Source organism: Centropristis striata, chromosome 12 (genome assembly GCF_030273125.1).
Source record: "Centropristis striata isolate RG_2023a ecotype Rhode Island chromosome 12, C.striata_1.0, whole genome shotgun sequence".
In the NCBI taxonomy this organism is placed as follows: domain Eukaryota; kingdom Metazoa; phylum Chordata; class Actinopteri; order Perciformes; family Serranidae; genus Centropristis; species Centropristis striata.
This window is the reverse complement of record NC_081528.1, coordinates 12,526,142-12,545,203: the sequence shown is the minus strand read 5'-3', so window position 1 is coordinate 12,545,203 and position 19,062 is coordinate 12,526,142. Positions and strand designations below refer to the sequence as shown.

Below are 19,062 nucleotides of genomic sequence, written 5' to 3'. Positions count from 1 at the left end.
GATTTTGATGGACATCTGGACTGTGACGTTTTGGTTGTCGGACTGAGAAACCAAATCCCTCAACTTCTTTAGCTTTAATTGCAGATAATTGACTTGTTTCCTGTCTGTTTAATCTCTGTAGGCCACAGAAAACGAACCAGGTGACATGGACCTGAGTGGCTTGCCAGAGACCGCCGTTGACTCCGAGGAAGACGACGATGAGGAGGACATCGAGCGAGCGTCCGACCCCCTCATGAGCCGGGACATCGTACGGGACTGCCTGGAGAAGGACCCCATGGACAGAACCGACGATGACATAGGTGAGTCAGGGGGTTTATTGTGTTTTTGTGCTCTATGAAAGTGCAGCAGCGTCTGTGTCTCAGTGCATTTCATGAATATTATTACACTATTGTAAATAAATATTTTCCATGCAGTGTCTACTATAAAAATATCCAGGCTATTTTTCTTGCATTCAGAGTGCCATCTTTGCAAGACTTCTTTGGAGAAAAGTCTTTCTTTCAAAGATATCCATAAAAAGCACAAGCAACGCAGTTCCTGGCTGGGACAATACTTCTTGTCCCAATTTTAGACTAATTCAGTGCAGTATAAAAGCCACACCCTCCTTTCTTATTTAAATCGGTCACAATAAATCTGCATTTGCATGAAGCCTGTTTTGCTTTCCTGCTCTCATTTACAATGTAGGCTTTCGAGTAATTCACAAAGCCACATCAGGCTTGCAGTATCATATCCCTTAAAGCTATGACTCAACTCCAATGATAATGATAGGCATGTCTAAAGAAAAAAATCAAAACAAGTGCACACTCTCAAAGCTGAGTTACAGATGTGGACTGGGGGAGGATGATGCACTGGATAAAAGTGAGTGCCAGCCATTTTCCCCCTCCCCCCTTTTTGCTGATCCCCCCGCGGTACACCCCTCCCTCTGCCGGCAGGCTTTTCTAGGTCACTCCGGCACATCCTCTCGCCTCACCTCTCCCAGCACATTAAACTTTCAGTGCTTCCGCAGCTTCACACACGACGCTGTTGCCATGCCAAGCACAGGTCAGCCAGAACGCCAGACTGCTGCTGGCCTGCCAGGAGGGGAGAGCTGGTTGGTAGATGGGGAGAGAGGGGTATTTTCTATGATAGACCTCAATGTACGATGCTGCAGAATGTCTTGGGCCCTGGATTAGATATAGCATTTCCTGTGCGACACATCCAGTCAGATTAAAGCCATTCACCGAAATAACAAATCAACATATTTTCTAGCCATGCACATGCAGTAGGGGTCTTGTGCACAGATATAGAGAATACAGTGATTACCCTGCTGTGAATTATCTGCCACCACAACAGATCAAAGAGGTGAAAATAATCTCAATCTAAAAGAACATCAACTGTTTCAATTTAAAACATCCAGTGCCCTGGTTGCCTGCCTTTTTATACATTTAAATGCAGAAAAGTTACATATTTTACCCTGAAAATCACACAGAGGTCAATGAGTGAAGCGTCAACAATTATTCTTGGCTCGTCTTGAAGCTTTATATCAATTGAATTGATATTTGGCTTTATGCTCTCAAGATAATGATTCCTGTGTTGGCTATTCACTGTGGTGATGATCAGTTGTGATGCTCAGCCTCCAGCTCGTTCCTTCTTGGCTGGAAGAAAGGGCAACGCTGGCTTGCCAATAGCGATGCCTGTCTTTCTCGCTCTCCTCTGGGTGTCAAGACTCTGTTTGCTCTTTTTTTTTCTCAACCTCCTCCACTTCCTCCGCTGTCTCTCCTCTGTCCCCCTCACAGAGCAATTACTGGAGTTCATGCATCAACTGCCAGCCTTTGCCAACATGACCATGTCAGTGAGGAGGGAACTCTGCGCCGTCATGGTGTTCGCTGTGGTCGAACGCGCCGGGACCATCGTTCTCAATGATGGAGAGGAGGTGTGTGTTGGTGCATATTCATGCACACATAAGCCCTGTCTTGTGACTATATCCTGCCCTTAATTGTATTTATATATGTGTGTGTCTCTCGAGGAACTCAACCTTCATCTCACCTCTTCACACCAATGAATCTTTCGTCTTCCATTTTTTGTTTTTTTTCTGCTCTATTAAATCTGAACGGTGCACAACCCGTATTGCCAGACCTTATCTAGGATCCCTTTGGCAACTAAAGCAGACATCACTTATTCTCTCTCTCTCTGGTCACGACATGACACGAGTTTCAATGGAGACAATTTTGTTTTTTTTTCCTACAATGCACTCAAACAATAGAGAGTAGACCTTGCCTTGAAGGCCTGGTCACTTTATTAAATGTCCAGTCAAAGAGAATTCAGGGTTCATTGAGCATATTGTTGCTGTCGGGGGAAAAGATGTGAATCCCTGAAAAGGTCTACTTTTCAGGAATACTTGAAAACATTCTTAGTTTTACTTAATAAGGATGAAAAAAAAATCTGATCTCTCTGAATTTCAATCATCAAGCATGTATTACTTGAAACACTACATTGAGTGTGTTGTGTGTTCATATGCTAGTTGTGTTTGGCTGGGCAGCTCTAATAATCCTGTGTTTTGCTGTATTCCTCTGAGGGAAATAAAACCCCATCTGGTAGTGCAGCAGTCCCCTTGTAGTTTCTGCATATGCTTCTTTTTGATAAATAACTTTGACTCATTAAGCGACACCAGCTGTTTGGATTATTACTTGACTGAACTCAGTCTGATCTAAAAACTTCTTATTGTTGTTTTGTTTCCTTTGTCGTTCTCTTTTTCCAACATTTTGTTACTTTTCTCTTTTATTCCAACACCATACTGAAATAATCTTGTGTTTCGGCTCCAGCTGGACTCGTGGTCAGTGATTCTGAACGGTTCGGTGGAGGTGACGTACCCCGAGGGCCGGACTGAGATCCTGTGCATGGGGAACAGTTTTGGGGTGTCACCAACCATGGAGAAGGAATACATGAAGGGCGTGATGAAGACCAAGGTGGACGACTGCCAGGTAGGATCTTGGTTGTTAATGTTTCCACAGAGTGCCCAGTGTTAGCAGGTCCAGTTTATCTGCATCTTAGTGTTAAAAGCCTGTCACGACCCCTGATAGCATATGGTATCGAGTCCCACTGTGACCCACTGCATGCAGACTGCATTTACACTTGCACTGTCAATTGCTTTGGGAAATGCCATGTACTTAAATGTGAGAAATAACCATTTTAAAAGAGAATAGGAGAGTGTGTTTAATGGCAAAGGCCACATTATTAATGAGAAGGAAGTATTGAACTGTGAGAGTAAAGAAAAAATAAATGTTTTTAGTCCTTTTAATCATCAGGGGCTGAGCTCAGAGGCTGTGATGAGGAAAAAATATTTGCTTCTAATTAGTGAAAGCTATTTTTTTTTGTAATTTATCATTGGGGTTAGTAGTTTTGTTGCCATGCAGCATTTTTTTCTAATCAGCTGTTATCAGTTGTATTTATTAATTCATGTTTTTATCAGGTGCCCCTGTAGATATTTGCCGACAGGCTTGACAGGCTTGAAATACTTAACGTAACTGCAGCGCTGTAAAGCACATCAGATTTATATATTTTTTCAGTTTGTGTCACAATCAAATCTGTTTCTAACCCTTGGTTTATTTTGTCTGGTCCAGTTTGTGTGCATAGCCCAGCAGGACTACTGCTGCATCCTCAACCAGGTGGAGAAGAACATGCAGAAGGTGGAGGAGGAAGGGGAGATCGTTATGGTAAAGGAACACCGTGAACTGGACCGCACCGGCACCAGGAAAGGACACATCGTCATCAAGGTGACAAATCAACACTCAATTTACATTTTCTTAAAACACCCAAAAACAAAATCAGGAGGACTCAAAAGAGACTAGATTTACTCAACAGCCAACCAGATAATTACTACTGAATATTTGAGCATATTTTTATGCAAGCTAATCATGTTGCATGATGATTACATATCACCACACTTAAAGGTCCCATATGTGAACAGTGAGATTTACATGTCTTTTATTATAATAAAGCAGATGGTATAGATACCATGCAAGTATCAAAATGCTCAATGAATGAACTTGAAAATGAGCATAATATGTCTCCCATTCAGGGCACACCAGAGCGCCTCACCATGCACCTTGTGGAGGAACACTCAGTGGTGGACCCCACCTACATAGAGGACTTCCTGTTGACCTACAGGACCTTCCTCTCTAGCCCCATGGTCGTGGGCAAGAAGCTCCTGGAGTGGTTCCATGACCCCAGTCTCAGGGACAAGGTATAACTATAGACTATACAGACTACATACTGTAATTAAACACAACTGAATAATGCTTGTATGCAACCACATCTAAGCAGAGATTTTCCATGAACTCATAGACATTTCTAGGTCACGGTGAAAATTTCATAAAACATGCACTGCTAGTCGACCAGTGAACTGCATATTGACCCGTGCTGATCATGTGATTGCTCCAGGTTACACGGGTAGTCTTGCTGTGGGTAAACAATCACTTCAATGACTTTGAGGGTGACCCTGCCATGACTCACTTTCTGGAAGAGTTTGAAAACAATCTGGAGAAAGAAGTAAGTAACTTACACAGAGATTACTCACATGAAAATAAAAGTATTTTCTTAATACCATTAATTGCACTGTCTTACATATGTGTTGCATTTTTTCCAGAAAATGTGTGGGCACCTCAGACTGTTAAATATAGCGTGTGCTGCTAAAGCCAAGCCACGGCTAGTGACGCTGACCAAGCCGTCCAGAGACTCTCCGCTGGCCTTCAGCCTTCTCGGAGGTCAGGAGAAAGGTTTCCGCATCTTCATTGATGCAGTGGATGCTGGGAGCAAGGCAGCCGAAGTCGGCCTTAAGCGTGGAGATCAGGTAGGATATCTAGCAGCACACACTGTTTCTGCCGTTAAAAAAGTATCTACAGTGTGTTCAAATCTTTGGATTTCCTCTTGAACTGTAGGGAGGAAAACTGTAAATGCAGCTGCACATAGCCTCCAAGTTATACAAGTATTTTGTCTGTAGGCTACGACTGTGAGTAGAAATCACTTCTGTCACACAGACCAGCACTTGAAATGTTCTTTTTCTCATTTTAGAAGTTCATTTATGTTGTGAAATTGGTTTTACATTCTGCTCTAACTAGCATTAAAAGTTTTTTTTTTAAGTCTTAAATTAAGCTTGCCAGTAGCCTCGGGCACCCTGTGTTGGCTTTCTCCATGCAACTTGACTTCTCAACCATTTTCACACTTTGCAGTCCTCAGGGCTTTAAGCAAAGTCCCTTAATCCTTGAAACCATCTTGAGAGTGTCTGGATGCGAGTTAAGCCCTCTTGACTCCAAACATCCCCTGCAGCTGTTTCCCCCAAAAGGAAGCAGAGAAACTGGCATCCTTGGGAGCATTCACTCTCTCATATCCTGCTCACACCTTCTGTTTTTTAACAGTTTCAGTTACGACCATCATTCACTCAGGACCTATCATTTCAGAGCTTGAGTATTAGTCCCATTTGTGTTATCATCAGGCCATTAGCAGTAGCCCATGAGTAGTAAACTAATCGCTGCTGATGCCAAAACAGACATTTGGTCTTTTATGTCAGTGTTTGCCGACTGCACAGCAGCAGAGGATGGTCTGGACTTACATTACAGTCAAAGGTGACTTCCTCTTCCACTAAAGAGGAAGCTGCAGAAACTGGTTAGCAGATTGTGTTAAAATGCAAATATCCGGCCCTGATACAAAGGTCAAGCTGTTGAGACAATCTGAAGGTGACATTAATGTCTAAACCATGTGTTGGACTAAATGTCATGATGTTTAACATGCCAGAGGATTGCCTCTTTGTTCACTGGATAAAATATGTAGTTCAGAGGTAATTACCTGTAACATTTACATCAGTTTAGCCTTACACTTCCCTGCACAGATTCAGCATGGCATGCAGTTTGACATGACACGGTGACAACTGAGGCAGAAAAGACATTGAAAAGTTAACTGGCCGTTTTTTCTTGCCCCGCCATGCAGGTTATTTCACATTAAATGCGCCTGATTTTTATTGTTCCTTCTTCTTTCTGCAGATCTTGGAGGTCAATGGGCAGAACTTTGAGAATGTCCAGCTCACTAAAGCCAACGAGATTCTGAAGAACAACACACACTTGTCCATAACTGTGAAAACAAATCTTTTAGGTAAAGATTCATCATGTTTATGATCATTTTGAAAGATGGGACGGTTGGGGAGGGGTCGCAAGATAATTAAACACATTCTGCTAAAAAAAAAAAAAATTCCTGGGAATTCATGGTTGATTTAATGGAAATTAAATTACAGCATTACCAAGTCACAACTGATACTTAAATGTAACCGGTTGGAAACTGGTGTAATGTATCAATTAAAGCCAACTCAGTTATTTAAACCAAGAAAAGCCCAGAATCCTATTATTTACAAAAGACACACAAAACTAAATTAAAAGAGAGAGAAAGTGGGACAATTGGAGCGGTTTATTTGAATGATGTTTAAAGTCTTTTCATGAATACAAAGACCAAATGTTTGTCTCCTCCCTCCCTTTTTTCAGTGTTTAAAGAGCTGCTAACCAGGCCAGAACACGACCACGACATAGATGTTGAGGAGGAACATGACAGGAAGAACGGCGCTCCGCACCTTCCAAAGATCGGAGACATCAAGAAGGCCAGCCGCTACTCCATCCCCGACCTGGCCGTGGACGTGGAGCAGGTGATGGGCCTGGAGAAGGTCAGCAAGAAAGCGAAGACCAACTCAGTGGGAGGACGCAACAAGCTGAAGAAGATCTTCGACAAGACACTCACCAGCATCCTGCCTCCGAAACCATACAAGTAAAGAGACTTAGTAACAAGCTGAACAATATAGCTTTTCATGTCGACAGTTCTAGATGGCATTGATAGTTAAATGTTTGAGATTTAAAGATATGTTTGATGCACAGAGCATGCTTATTCACCAAAGTAGCAGGTCTGTGATCGTGTTCTATCCAAAAAACATCAACAGCATGAGAGAGTGAAAAATGTGATGACAATGAGTCAAAGACAGTTTGTATTTTCCTTCCTAGTTTTGATTAATCTTTTGCTGTGTGCAGAGAGGAATCAGTGATCCACAAATCCCCATCAGATTGTGACTGATTGAGCCGTTTGTCTCTACTTTTCCTAAAAGCCCTGAAAAGTTTTCCTTTTTCCCTACATTGCGACATGCTGCTCTGATTGATTTATGTGAAGAGAACGTACAATGTGGTTGATCAATTAATCACCTGCTGAGCTGAATCAGACAGATTGTGATGCATCTCATCTTGTTATCAGTGTAGTTGCTAGACGAGCCTTTGCTTTGTGTTGAGGTGCCACTGCTCATTTTCCCTGAAGCTTAATTTATAGCGCTTCTAATTTCAAGCAAGGCGTGGCAACTCCAATAAGAAATACTAGGAAAGTGCATATTTTTTGCACGCTAACTTCATACCACAGAAGTTAAATGAAGACAGGATTTAACTTAAGTGTGCAGGTGTTATCTTTTTTCTCCACCTACTTTATTTTCTGAAAGCCTTACACCTACTTGATGTCCATATTTTTACTCTCTATCTCAGAAAATACATATTTTTAACATTATTAAAATGGAGATTTGAGGTGCTGATGTTATTTCAGCCCACAGCTAATAGTAAAGGAATAATTCTAAATATTAACACTAAGTGTAGAAAGCTAAGATAAAGCTTGAGAATATTTTCCAACTAGCTCCTGGGGACAGTGGGATGCTCATTCAGTCATTTATTTTAATGATTCAGCACCAGGTTCAGCTCTCCAGTTGCTATTTCTGCTCACTAAGACAAAATCTGTTATAACACAAATCACCCAACATTTGATGTAAAATGTGGCTTCATTTCCTGCAGAATATAGTGTATGGGTTGCACAGCCAGAGGCAGCTTCCAACACCTGCCAACACTGATATCGCCCCCTGCCTTTTGTTGACAGAACTGCTATCTCACCCCTCCCATGCCCTCCTTCTTGTTTCCATAGTGACGTTTGCGTGGGCCAATCACAGGACGACATCATCGTGGGGATGAAGCAGTCCAAACAGATCGCACCAGCTCTTCCCGTTAGTGGAAACCTCTCGTCGTCAAACCCAGACCTTCTGCAGTCTCACCACCGCATCCTCGACTTCAACAACCAGCCTGGTGTGTATTACACTGCTGTGTGGATATATAATGTGACACTTGGAAGGTTTGCTGCAACAAATCACATTTCTATTTTATTTTCTGTATGCATCTGAACACCTAGCAGTTTCAGGGCAGTTTCAGGGCAATCTTGTCCCATTTTACTCACTGTGGCCTAGTTTTTCACTGCAATAATAAGTGCTGCACCTCCACAGAAACAGCACAGTCATGGCTAGAAAATGCGAACAACTCAAAAATGTCTTTTTTGCAGAAAGGCACATTAATAATGTTATAAATCATGAAAAAGAAAGAAGTGCAATTTGAAATGTATAAAACTATAAAAACTGCCATCAAATGTCACCAATACTGGACAAAAAAGTGGGCTCTATACATATTAAACTATTTAAATTTTTACAGGTTCTGCTTACAACCCTCTCTTCATATCTGATATGTGTGAACAGTCTTCTGTTTAGCTGAAGTTTCAATTAATTTTAGTCAAATTTCTTTTTGCCTCACCCAAGTCATTAATGGCTTCCAAGTTGCATTGCGGAGCACAGAATTTAATGTTTTTCGCAAGATCTGTTAAGTGCAAACAGTTTATTTTTGGTAAAATTTTAAATGAGACATAGAATAAAGTGATTTGGATTTAAGTGTCCGTCAAACATAATTAATTCAGGGACTGCCTGACATGTAAAAAAAAAATGTTTTTATAGTTTCAGACTATGATGAATGGTATTATTTTGCCAAATTGTTAAAGAAAACATTTTAAGTGTTATTTGAACCACACAGACCTTGAGGTAAAATTGTTTGTCGATTGTTAAACATTAACTTAAACCAAATATTTGAAGATGAAATATCGAGAGATAAATGTCTGATTTGTGAGTGCAATTAAGCACCACAAAGATGAAGGTACTTTATCATATTGATGCAACTATTCTGTAATTTCTTATTGCTATAAAGAGGTCCTGCACATTGGCCAAATGAGCTAATGCAGCCAGAGATGTTGAAGAGATAGCTACCTGAGCAGTATGATTGGAATTGTTTATTCTACCTGCTGCATAGACGGGAATAGAAATATATCTTCATTAACTTCTGTCCATCACATGTTGTTTGTGTCCTTCCAGTCCCGGTCGTACTGAGTGAGTACTTCTCTCCCCGTGATCCTGCTTCTCTTGGCACAGTCACATCTTTGTCAAAGCTGTCAGCCTCTATGTCAGACTTACAGGCATTAATCAGCTGCTGTACTTTAATTTGTAACATAAACTCAGTTAATCTGCATCTGTGCTTGTGAACTATAATTGAGTAAAGCTAACAGCATTGCACTGACTGCTGCCCTTTACATTTTCTGAGGGCACATGGGGATAGATTTTTTTCTTTAATGGAGTTTGAATGGATTTTGGGTCATATGATTGGTGGGGTTGTGCTTCTGATCAAACCTATTAATGACCAGTAATCAGGTGTGCTGCTGACATCACAAAGATGCTGGTGGGGAGAGGGAATTGCACTTCATGAACTCAGAAAACAAACAACTAAAATCATTGGAGTTGTTTCAAAATGAGAGTCAAACAATCTTATCTTTATTATGTCTTCTGTTCATTCTCAGATATGTCAGACCAGGTTTTACGAGTCTTCAAGGCAGACCAGCAGTCTCGATACATCATGATCGGGAAAGACACGACGGCTAAAGAGGTGGTGGCCCAGGCTATCAGGGAGTTCGCCCTCACTGCAGCACCAGAGGCTTATTCACTGTGTGAAGTATCCGTCACACCAGAGGGCGTCATCAAACAGAGGCGGTTACCAGACCAGCTGTCTAAACTAGCCGACAGGATTCAACTGAGCGGCAGGTAAGAACACCTTAAATTTAATCAGTGAAGTGCCACACTTTCTTTCATGAGTATTGTTTCCCCCCTTTCCTTATTCTTATTCCTTATGTAAATGTCGTAATATGTTGTATCACTACCTATATCTTATAACGTCAAGAAATCATTCGGGTTAAATTTAGGTCAAAGAGTTTTAGTGAGTACATATTCACCAATTATACCTTTTTTAGAAAGTATTTTAGAAGTATTTTTATTTTTTTTAACTGTAAAATATATTTAAGAAATTAAAAAATAAATTAGAATGATAAACAAGTCAATCCTCTCATTAGCAAACCTGAAAAGAGCAATTATTTGCCATTGTTGCTTGATTGAGTTGAAACAAACTTTGTCAACAGATACTACCTAAAGAGTAACATGGAGACAGAGACGTTATGTTCGGATGAGGACGCTCAGGACCTCCTGCGAGAGGGACAGATCTCTTTGTTACAGCTCAGCACAGTGGAGGTCGCCACTCAGCTCTCCATGCGAGCCTTTGAACTGTTCTGTGCCATCGAGCCCACTGAATACATCGACGACCTGTTCAAGCTGCGTTCCAAGACCGGCTCGGCCAGCCTGAAGCGATTCGAGGAGGCCATCAACCACGAGACCTTCTGGGTGGCCACTGAGGTGACGCGGGAGCCCAACCAGCTGAAACGCATGAAGACCGTCAAGCACTTCATCAAGATCGCCCTGCACTGCCGCGAGTGCAAGAACTTCAACTCCATGTTCGCCATCATCAGGTGAGACGGGAATAATTAACACGGGTGTCATGCCACTGTGTTGTAAAAGCATAAATTGGGATTATTTTTCACATCATGCACTATCTCTGACACTGAATGCCCCCCTCCCCTCCCCTCACAGTGGTCTGAACCTGGCTCCAGTCTCCAGACTGAGGGGAACATGGGAGAAGCTACCCAGCAAGTACGAGAAGCTGTTCGGGGACCTGCAGGACCTCTTCGACCCCTCAAGAAATATGGCCAAGTACAGGAATGTCCTCAACAATCAGAACCTCCAGCCACCAATCATCCCCCTGTTCCCCGTCATCAAGAAGGACCTCACCTTCCTACATGAAGGTACAGCACATGAAATAAAAAAACACAATACCTCTAATGTTATACAACTTACAGTACTTTTTCATAATATTCCTCCTTTATCTCCCAAACAATCCCCCACATTTCTTTGCCATAAAGATTTTTATAAGATGAAACAAACATAAAGTCAGATAATGGTCTTCACATCGTTTTAACAAAATGTGTAGTTGTGGTTTTGTGACCACCCATTTCTTGTGATCAGTATTAGTTTTGTCAGCTACGTAATGCATGAGTTTCTTTTCTCCCTCAATTCTCAGGCAACGACTCTAAAGTGGACGGCCTTGTGAACTTCGAAAAGCTGAGGATGATTGCCAAAGAAATTCGCCATGTTGGCCGCATGGCCTCTGTAAACATGGACCCGGCCCTCATGTTCCGGACCAGGTAATAATACGCCTCTCAGAAAAACAAAGCCAGATTTTAGATTAAAAATGCTCCTCCACCCTCTCTGTTGGACCAGTCAGAACTGCACTGACTAACCAGACTCTGCGGGGTTAGCGGGTTCACATAGATTCAGTAAAGATTTCTGCATCACGCTTTTCTTTCAAGCAGCTGTTCCCTCTGGCAACTGTTTCCTCTGGCAACTGTTCCCCTATACACATTGTTGGCATAAATGTGCACAGTGCTCTCGTGAAAGTGTGTCTTTGTCTAATGATGTCACTTCTTAGTGGTGTTGCCATTTGATTTCCTTTTCTCTTGACTTTCACGTGGGTCTTTGGTGAAATTTGCTTCTCTTTTGGTGATCTTGGTGATCTTTCCTGTCCTAAGCTTTGTCTCTTTCTCTCTCTATTCATCCACCCTTTGCCCTCCATGCTTCTCTGTTCATGGCACCCGCCCTCTAGGAAGAAGAAATGGAGGAGTTTAGGGTAAGTTTGGTGACCCTATAACCTTTTGCGCTCTCTGCACCACGCCCTTTTTTCTGCCAATTTGTGTGCTTCTGTTCTGAAACCTTGTTTCTGTTAACCAGTTTGAGTTGAACTGTCCAACTAACAGCACCTCACTCTAACCGAAGGGCAGTGAATGAAACAAAGGTCACTTATGCTAACACTAGTTTACACCGGATTATTTTACATACTGTAAACTTAAAGGTACAGTTTTTTTGGAGAAGAAGGCAGGAGTACTGACACAAGAAGCTAAACAATGTATTTCTGTGGACAGCGGCAGCAGCTAGAAGTATTTTATCAGTTCATGTGTATACTATTTTTGGAATATTTTCACTGCTTTATCTTGCTGTCAGACAGCCCTTATCGATGGGGAACTGAAGCCATTATATATACCAGACTCCTTTGACAAAAACTGTCATTTTACCTCGTAGAAAATCGGCTGGTTCTGCCCCAATTGGTGAGTTTGTTTGTGTTATTATGTGACTTTGGTGTTTTAAAGGGTTAGTTTGTATTCACCAAAGTCACACAATAACAAAAGCAAACTCACCCGTCAAGGCAGAGATGGATAAGTAATTTTTGTGTTCTGCAAGGTAAAATTACTGTTTTAGTCAAAGCACTCTGGTGGCTTTTAAGACAGGATAAATAGCTTTATTTTCCCGTAGAAATTGGCTCTTTTATGGCAAGGTAAAGCTGTGAAAATATTCTAAATATAGCATACACTAGCTTCTGCCCTCGTCCACATCTGCCTGCTTCTCCAAACTGGGGCGTGCCAGCTGCCATCTATATATATATATATATATATATATATATCCAAAACATACAACAAATGAATATTAATCTTGTTATATTCCAGCCTTATATTAGCAAATGTGACCTTTTTTTGACATGTTTTTTTTTTCTCTAACAATATGCATGCAGCTTCAGTTTCAGAGTGTTACCTGTCTTTGAGGTTTTGTCTGTGTATCAAAGCTCCAAACAGACAGACAGTCTGGATGTAGAATATTATTTTTGTCATGCTTTACATTTTTGTGGTCGATTGGGACATCATTGTGCACAGAGCGTTTACTGGAACATTCAGTGGGAAACGTATGGAAGCACATAACTTTCACTAAAGGAAAAAAGTTTTCTGGTAATTATGAATTTCGTGTCTCGTAATTATGACTTGGCATCTTGTAATTAAGAGAAAGCCATCTTGGAATTACAAGATCTGTATCTCATAATTGTGAGAGTTTTCTTGTAATTATGAGATCTTAATCTCGAGAGTATGAGGTGCACAGTTATAATTACAAGATACAAAAGTAGTACTTACAAGAGTTTTTTTCTTTGAATGAAACAAGCATCCCTACATACATATATAAAATAAATTGTAGATCTTGATAGCCTCTCAGAATCAACATTTTTATGCTATCCATACAAGAACACTTTGTACAATTGAATGCCCTTAAATATCTTCCCACTGATGAGTGACTTCTCATTCACTAACACTGTTTTGTGTACCTTTTGCCATGTGCAAGAAAAGCTTTTACTACCACTGCTACTACAAGCTCTGACTCAAGCCACAGAAATGTGAACTATGACCATGCTGCACTCATAGAACTCCCCTTTTCTTCTCCCCTGTTGTGTGACTACAGCCACCATCCCTCACCCCCCTCTGCTCTCTGGAATGACTGGAATGTTTTGGAGTTGAGAGAAATACTTAAAGCTGCTCTCTGCATGTCAAAGTTAAAAACACCAGGCTCCCTCTGTAGCCCAGTAGCACTACCTGTATGATTATATTTAAATAAAAGCTCATATACGCACTAAAGAAATATCTAAGTCTTTTTCTCTATGCTTTCTATGTCTTTTTGTGCGTCTTTGTCTGTGCCTGCACATTTGCGTTCTCTTTATGTGTTTGTGTCTGTGTGTGGGTGCTTTCGTGTACAACCAGGTCCCTAAGCCAGGGCAGTGCCAATGCAGCAGTGCTCGACGTCACCCAGACCGGCGGGCACAAGAAGAGGGTGCGGCGCAGCTCCTTCCTGAACGCCAAAAAGCTTTACGAGGACGCCCAGATGGCCAGGAAGGTCAAGCAGTACCTGTCCAACCTCAGCCTGGAGACGAACGAGGAGAGTCTGCAGACGCTCTCACTGCAGTGTGAACCCTCCATCAGCACATGTGAGTTTGTGACACAACAAGAAAGCTAATTGGAAGTATGTATAAAATGTGTATGATTAACCCATAACTCCTCATCTCCCTGCAGAGCAATCCTTTCGAAAATATAATTAAATGTTGCGTTCTTGATTTTGTTTAACCGCATATTTCTCTGGAGACACATGCATGTTCCCAGGATTCACAGCAGACACAGACAGGGTGGGACCACTGGAGAAACAAGACGCTCAGTCTTGCTTTAAGACTCGCTGGCAGTGAATGAAAATGACTGAATTACGGGGCCAGTTTCCCATTGTTAATGCCAAATTATGCATTGATACCCAGAAGAAGAGCACAAGCAGTTTTGAACAGCTTTGACCATCAATCAGTCGTTTTCTTTCACTACACAACAATCTTCCGTCTTCTCATGTGTCCTTTTACAGACACATTTCAGTTAATAGTTTAGTTTTCATTTCAAAGACTTTGAAGCCATTTCTTATTACCGAAGAGGTAACACAATGGTGATTGAGCCTATGTCCCACTGATGAAAACCCTTGAATCTGCAGTATTACTGAAAACAATTGTCTATTCCTGGGAAAAATCACAAGCAGTGCGCAGTTAGTAACCGTTTTCCAGATAATGCAACAGACTCACTCTTCAACTCAGTTGTTTGTGAAGTGGTGTACTATTTTTTCCAATGTCTGCTTGTGTTGCAAGTAAAATATTATTATGGCCAAACACACAAAGAAAAGAGTGTTGACTACATATCTACAAATCTTAACTTTATTTTTCCCGTAATTTTGGAATTTTTCACCCTACTCAGTGCCCAAGAATGCCAGTGGGAAACGGCCAGACACCTCCCCAGTTGTGTCCAGAGCTGCCAGCCAACAAAGGGGCCAGCTGGCCAAAGGAAACCAGGCACTGCAGGTCCCTGCCGTGGCCCTTTACCCATCCCGAAAGAAAGTGCCAGTAAAGGATCTGCCACCTTTTGGTAAGATTAAGATACATTTGATTTATTGAGATTCCTAACTTCAAATGTATAACCCTCAGTCAGCACTTTTAGGAATTGTATTTCTTTTTCACCAGTTAAATTGTACTTCAGAAAGGTATATTTATTGAAAAATGTGTAGAAAATCAATTTATTAAAGCACAATACATGTGGTATCTTACTGTCTTACGAGTTACTGCTCTACTCGTATTTATTGTGAGGGACATTTCACATTATATTGAGCCATTAACAGGGGCTACAGTTGTCTTAACAAGAAGATCTACATAATTACAAGATATTAAATTCAGTACAGCATTGTTAAGGATCGAGTGAAGATAAGCCTTTATAAATCTCCTGTACACTCGTCCTTCTACGTGCCCTGTTTTCTCTTCCTCATCCTGTTATTTGCAGACAATAGCAGAGACAGCTTCTTTAAGACAGTGCTGCCACCTAGAGGCTGTCTGACATCAAGAAAATGCCCAAAAAAAGAAAAAGATCCCAGACAATGCAGTTTAGCATCCCAGCCCCCTCGGGGGGGAATGGCAGTGTTCCTCATGCTAATTCTGCTCATCTTCTTGTAAATGTCCACAGGCACCAGTTCCCCTCAGTCTCTGAAGAAGATTCTGTCTCTGTCAGAGGAGGGGAACGAAAGGCACCGGAGGCAGCCAGAGGACACTGTGTCCAACGCCTCCTCCCAGCTCTCCTCCCCTCCCACCTCCCCCCAGAGCTCACCCAAGAAGGGTAAGCCAATAATCCTCCCTCCCTCCCACACCATCTTAAGGCTCCTTCGTTCTGTCACAATGTGCCACAAATGCCACCTGGTGGCTGCCAGCGTACATTACATCATGTTTCAGATATGTATTCTGACTCCAAAGAAGACTCAGCTTATTTTAAACTGAGATAGTGCAGTGGAATTTCTTTAATTTTGCAAACTCTTGGAGATTAAGAAGTGAAAATGTACCTAGAATGTGTTACAGGTGAAATATGTTTCTGTACGGAAATTCCTGTACTTTGGAGAGGACAACATGCACTGATTAAGAGGAATTAACAGATTCCTGTCCAGTTGTCTCCGGCACAGAAAAGACTATAAGTAACCTGAACGTGAAGCCACATTAAGGCCACAAAATTTGAAGCCTCTGTCTCTGAAGTATTATTTATGCTCTCACGCGTCAGCAGAAATATGTGATTCCTTTTTCAACCTCTGCAGCCACAGGAAAACTGGTACTAGTCCCGTGCTGTGAAGAATTTTATTAACCTGAGAGGCAAAGCACAAACAAGATTCTAATAAAAGCCAGAAGACTGTGCTAATGATTTTTGCTTGCTGATCAGTCATTGATGTACAGCTTTGAACTTTCAGTTTATAACTGTGTGTGACATAGTGTCCATCATCCAACTATGTATTGACAGGTGAATATTTTATAAATTAGGAGTTTTTTAATTCAATACATTTCGGGTGCTGATATGAAAAAAATACTTATGTTTCATTGTTTAGTTTTATTTCTTTGTTTTTAAATAGCAAAACTATGGTGGGGGCTGTGGGCAAGTAATGTAATCGTTGTTTGGTCTGAACACTCACAAGAAAATGACAATCCATCAGTTTAACAGTTTTCTCTGCTCCTCTGGCTTCATACAGACATTTCTTTTGTCTTTACAATTCTGTATCTGGTGCTTAAATTAACTTAGAAATGTTTTGTCACTCCTTGGACTTCAAGAGTCCTGTGAGTTCATGTGCCTCCCCTTCAACTTGGCTTTAGTTGTAGTCTCACCTATAAGAGGCTAATGTTTGCTCCACATCTTTATAGTTAAATCTCTCTAAAAATGTTAGTGTAGACATTGCCTCTCTTCTTTAGAATCAAAAGTATAGACTGGACTGAGGAGATTATTCAGGTGATTTATGCTGATAGTGGCTGGGTAATACGATAACCAGGTTATTGAACATTATAGCTGAGCTAAAGCAAATTCCATAGTGACAGTCGCCTATAACGAGAAAATATGTCCTTACATGCGTCAGCAGTCATAACCAGTGATTTTCTTTGTATTTTCCAAGACTTTGTTGTGCGATTCCAAGTCCCCTCACACTTATTATCGAAACTTTTCCACACTCTTCAGCACTGTGTTGGAACCCGTCAAAGCAAACTGCTGCTTCAGTAAGAATCTAATGCACTTATCCCTAAAGAGCTGGTCGGCTTATTTGGATAAGGCACTCTACAATTATCCCTGTGTGTGATGCCTCGTTTCAAAAGACTGACTGAGATAAGATATGTGAATCACAGATGATTTATGAGGAGAGATGAAAAAAGTTGACCCACTATAAGTTATTTCGATGTTTTGGAGCTTTGTGTGGCTCACCACTCAGCATGTAGGGGACCGTGTTAGGGCTGTGTTTTCCACCTTTTCTTTGAAAGGTTTTTTAAGGAGTTTTTTATGTGGCAAAACTTGAAGGATTAGAATTTTATCTGTCAGTTTAACTTTTTGCAAGAAAGCTAATCAATAGAACTGAGGCCCGTACGCAAAGTGGAATATTTTATCCCCAGTTTCCTTTCCTCTGTGGCTGAACACTTCCTCTTCTCTCCTCCAGGTTACAACAGGATGGGAGACGCCTACTCGGACTCCGGTCACAGTGAGATCTCCTCTCGCTCCAGCCTCGTCAGTAACTCCTCTTTCGACATGGCCCAGGAGGAGAGGAGACTCCGTCACTCTGGAGGAGTCGGGGACTCGCACATCGGGGGACAGCGGCTGGAACGAAGAGCCACCACAGACCCGGACCAGTACAGCCTCGGGTAGGAAGTTGAGAAGATTATGTTGAGGCTGAAGTTTTGTTTTATTTATCTGACCTTGAGTAATTTTTCTTTATTTTAATCATATCATAGATCATATTCATCGATGCAGGACTGTCGGGGCATTTACAGTGGCTGCCCTACTGTGCTCTCCTCACCCAGTTCAGAGGAGCTGACTCAGGATCAGGGCGATCGTGTTTCCCTGGACGCTGCAGACAGCGGCCGCGGCTCCTGGACGTCCTGCTCCTCCGGCTCCCACGACAACATCCAGACCATGCAGCAGGGGCGTAGCTGGGAGACTCTGGCGTTTGGTGGCGGCGGAGGCGGAGGAGGCATCGGAGGGCTCCCTCCTGGTGGACCGGAGGCCTTATTAGGGGGGCCAGCTGCACTGTGGGCAGCCCAGGCCAGGGGGAGCTGGGCCTCCGCCAGCTCCTCCTCATCCTCAGCTGCGTACTGGGGAGAGGACTCTGAGGGGGACACTGGCACCATTAAGAGGAGAGGAGGGAAGGACGTCAACGCTGACCCAGAAACAAGTAGCATCACATCCACGGGGTCAGAGGAGGCCAAGCAGCTCGGCCGACCTTCTCCATCACCCATCACCGCTGGGGGTAAAGGCCTCATTTGTGAGTTACTTCACGTCACAGTCCTGCTGTTTTAAATGCTGATTGGTTAGGTTTTTATAGGACACACATTTATTCCTACTTGTTATGTCGAGAGCTGAAGGGATTAGTAAGCTTAGTAATCAATTACTTGATCGACAGATTTAAACTATTTTGATAATTGATTTGCTCGTTGAAGTCATTTTTTATGTAAAAATGGCAGAAAATTCAGTTTACACTGCATATTCTGGCAAAACAAGACATGTAAAAGCAACAAAGAGGCAAACAAGATACAACGTGTTCATGAGTGAGCTTTAGAGGTGATGGATGTTGTTACCTTTGGACCAGGCTTGTGGTTTCTTCCTGTTCTCAGTCTTCGTGTGAAGATATGCCAACTGGCTTCTGGCTCCAGCTTCATATTGAATGACCCTGTGAGAGTTGTATCAATCTTCTCATCTAGCTGTTGGCAAGAAAGTATCTTCCAAAATATTGAAGTATTCCTTTTAAATATGTAGAAATTCCTGCATCTGGCAAATTGTTGTCATTAATTAGTGAAGATGTTTTGGATTCTTATACAACAGAGCGGTAAAAAGTAAACGTCTGGAGCCCTGGGGGTTAAGATGCTGACTATGTAATCGCAGAATTTC

General features: G+C 41.9%; 1 protein-coding gene across 2 annotated transcripts in view; it reads left to right on the top strand.

Annotated features, from left to right (window-relative positions):
* rapgef2b (Rap guanine nucleotide exchange factor 2b) overlaps positions 1-19,062 on the top strand; it is a 119,520-nt gene that overhangs the window by 95,025 nt on the left and 5,433 nt on the right. For both annotated transcript variants that reach the window (XM_059345501.1, XM_059345500.1), the window contains 21 exons: positions 122-299; positions 1,773-1,909; positions 2,799-2,957; positions 3,597-3,749; positions 4,055-4,219; positions 4,417-4,524; positions 4,622-4,825; positions 6,012-6,120; positions 6,504-6,780; positions 7,960-8,117; positions 9,221-9,235; positions 9,700-9,940; positions 10,312-10,695; positions 10,817-11,028; positions 11,304-11,427; positions 11,886-11,909; positions 13,855-14,078; positions 14,875-15,042; positions 15,631-15,780; positions 17,618-17,819; positions 17,910-18,439. In XM_059345501.1, coding sequence (XP_059201484.1) covers positions 122-299; positions 1,773-1,909; positions 2,799-2,957; positions 3,597-3,749; positions 4,055-4,219; positions 4,417-4,524; positions 4,622-4,825; positions 6,012-6,120; positions 6,504-6,780; positions 7,960-8,117; positions 9,221-9,235; positions 9,700-9,940; positions 10,312-10,695; positions 10,817-11,028; positions 11,304-11,427; positions 11,886-11,909; positions 13,855-14,078; positions 14,875-15,042; positions 15,631-15,780; positions 17,618-17,819; positions 17,910-18,439 — 3,922 coding nt within the window. The remainder of the gene's footprint in view (positions 1-121; positions 300-1,772; positions 1,910-2,798; positions 2,958-3,596; positions 3,750-4,054; positions 4,220-4,416; positions 4,525-4,621; positions 4,826-6,011; positions 6,121-6,503; positions 6,781-7,959; positions 8,118-9,220; positions 9,236-9,699; positions 9,941-10,311; positions 10,696-10,816; positions 11,029-11,303; positions 11,428-11,885; positions 11,910-13,854; positions 14,079-14,874; positions 15,043-15,630; positions 15,781-17,617; positions 17,820-17,909; positions 18,440-19,062) is intronic.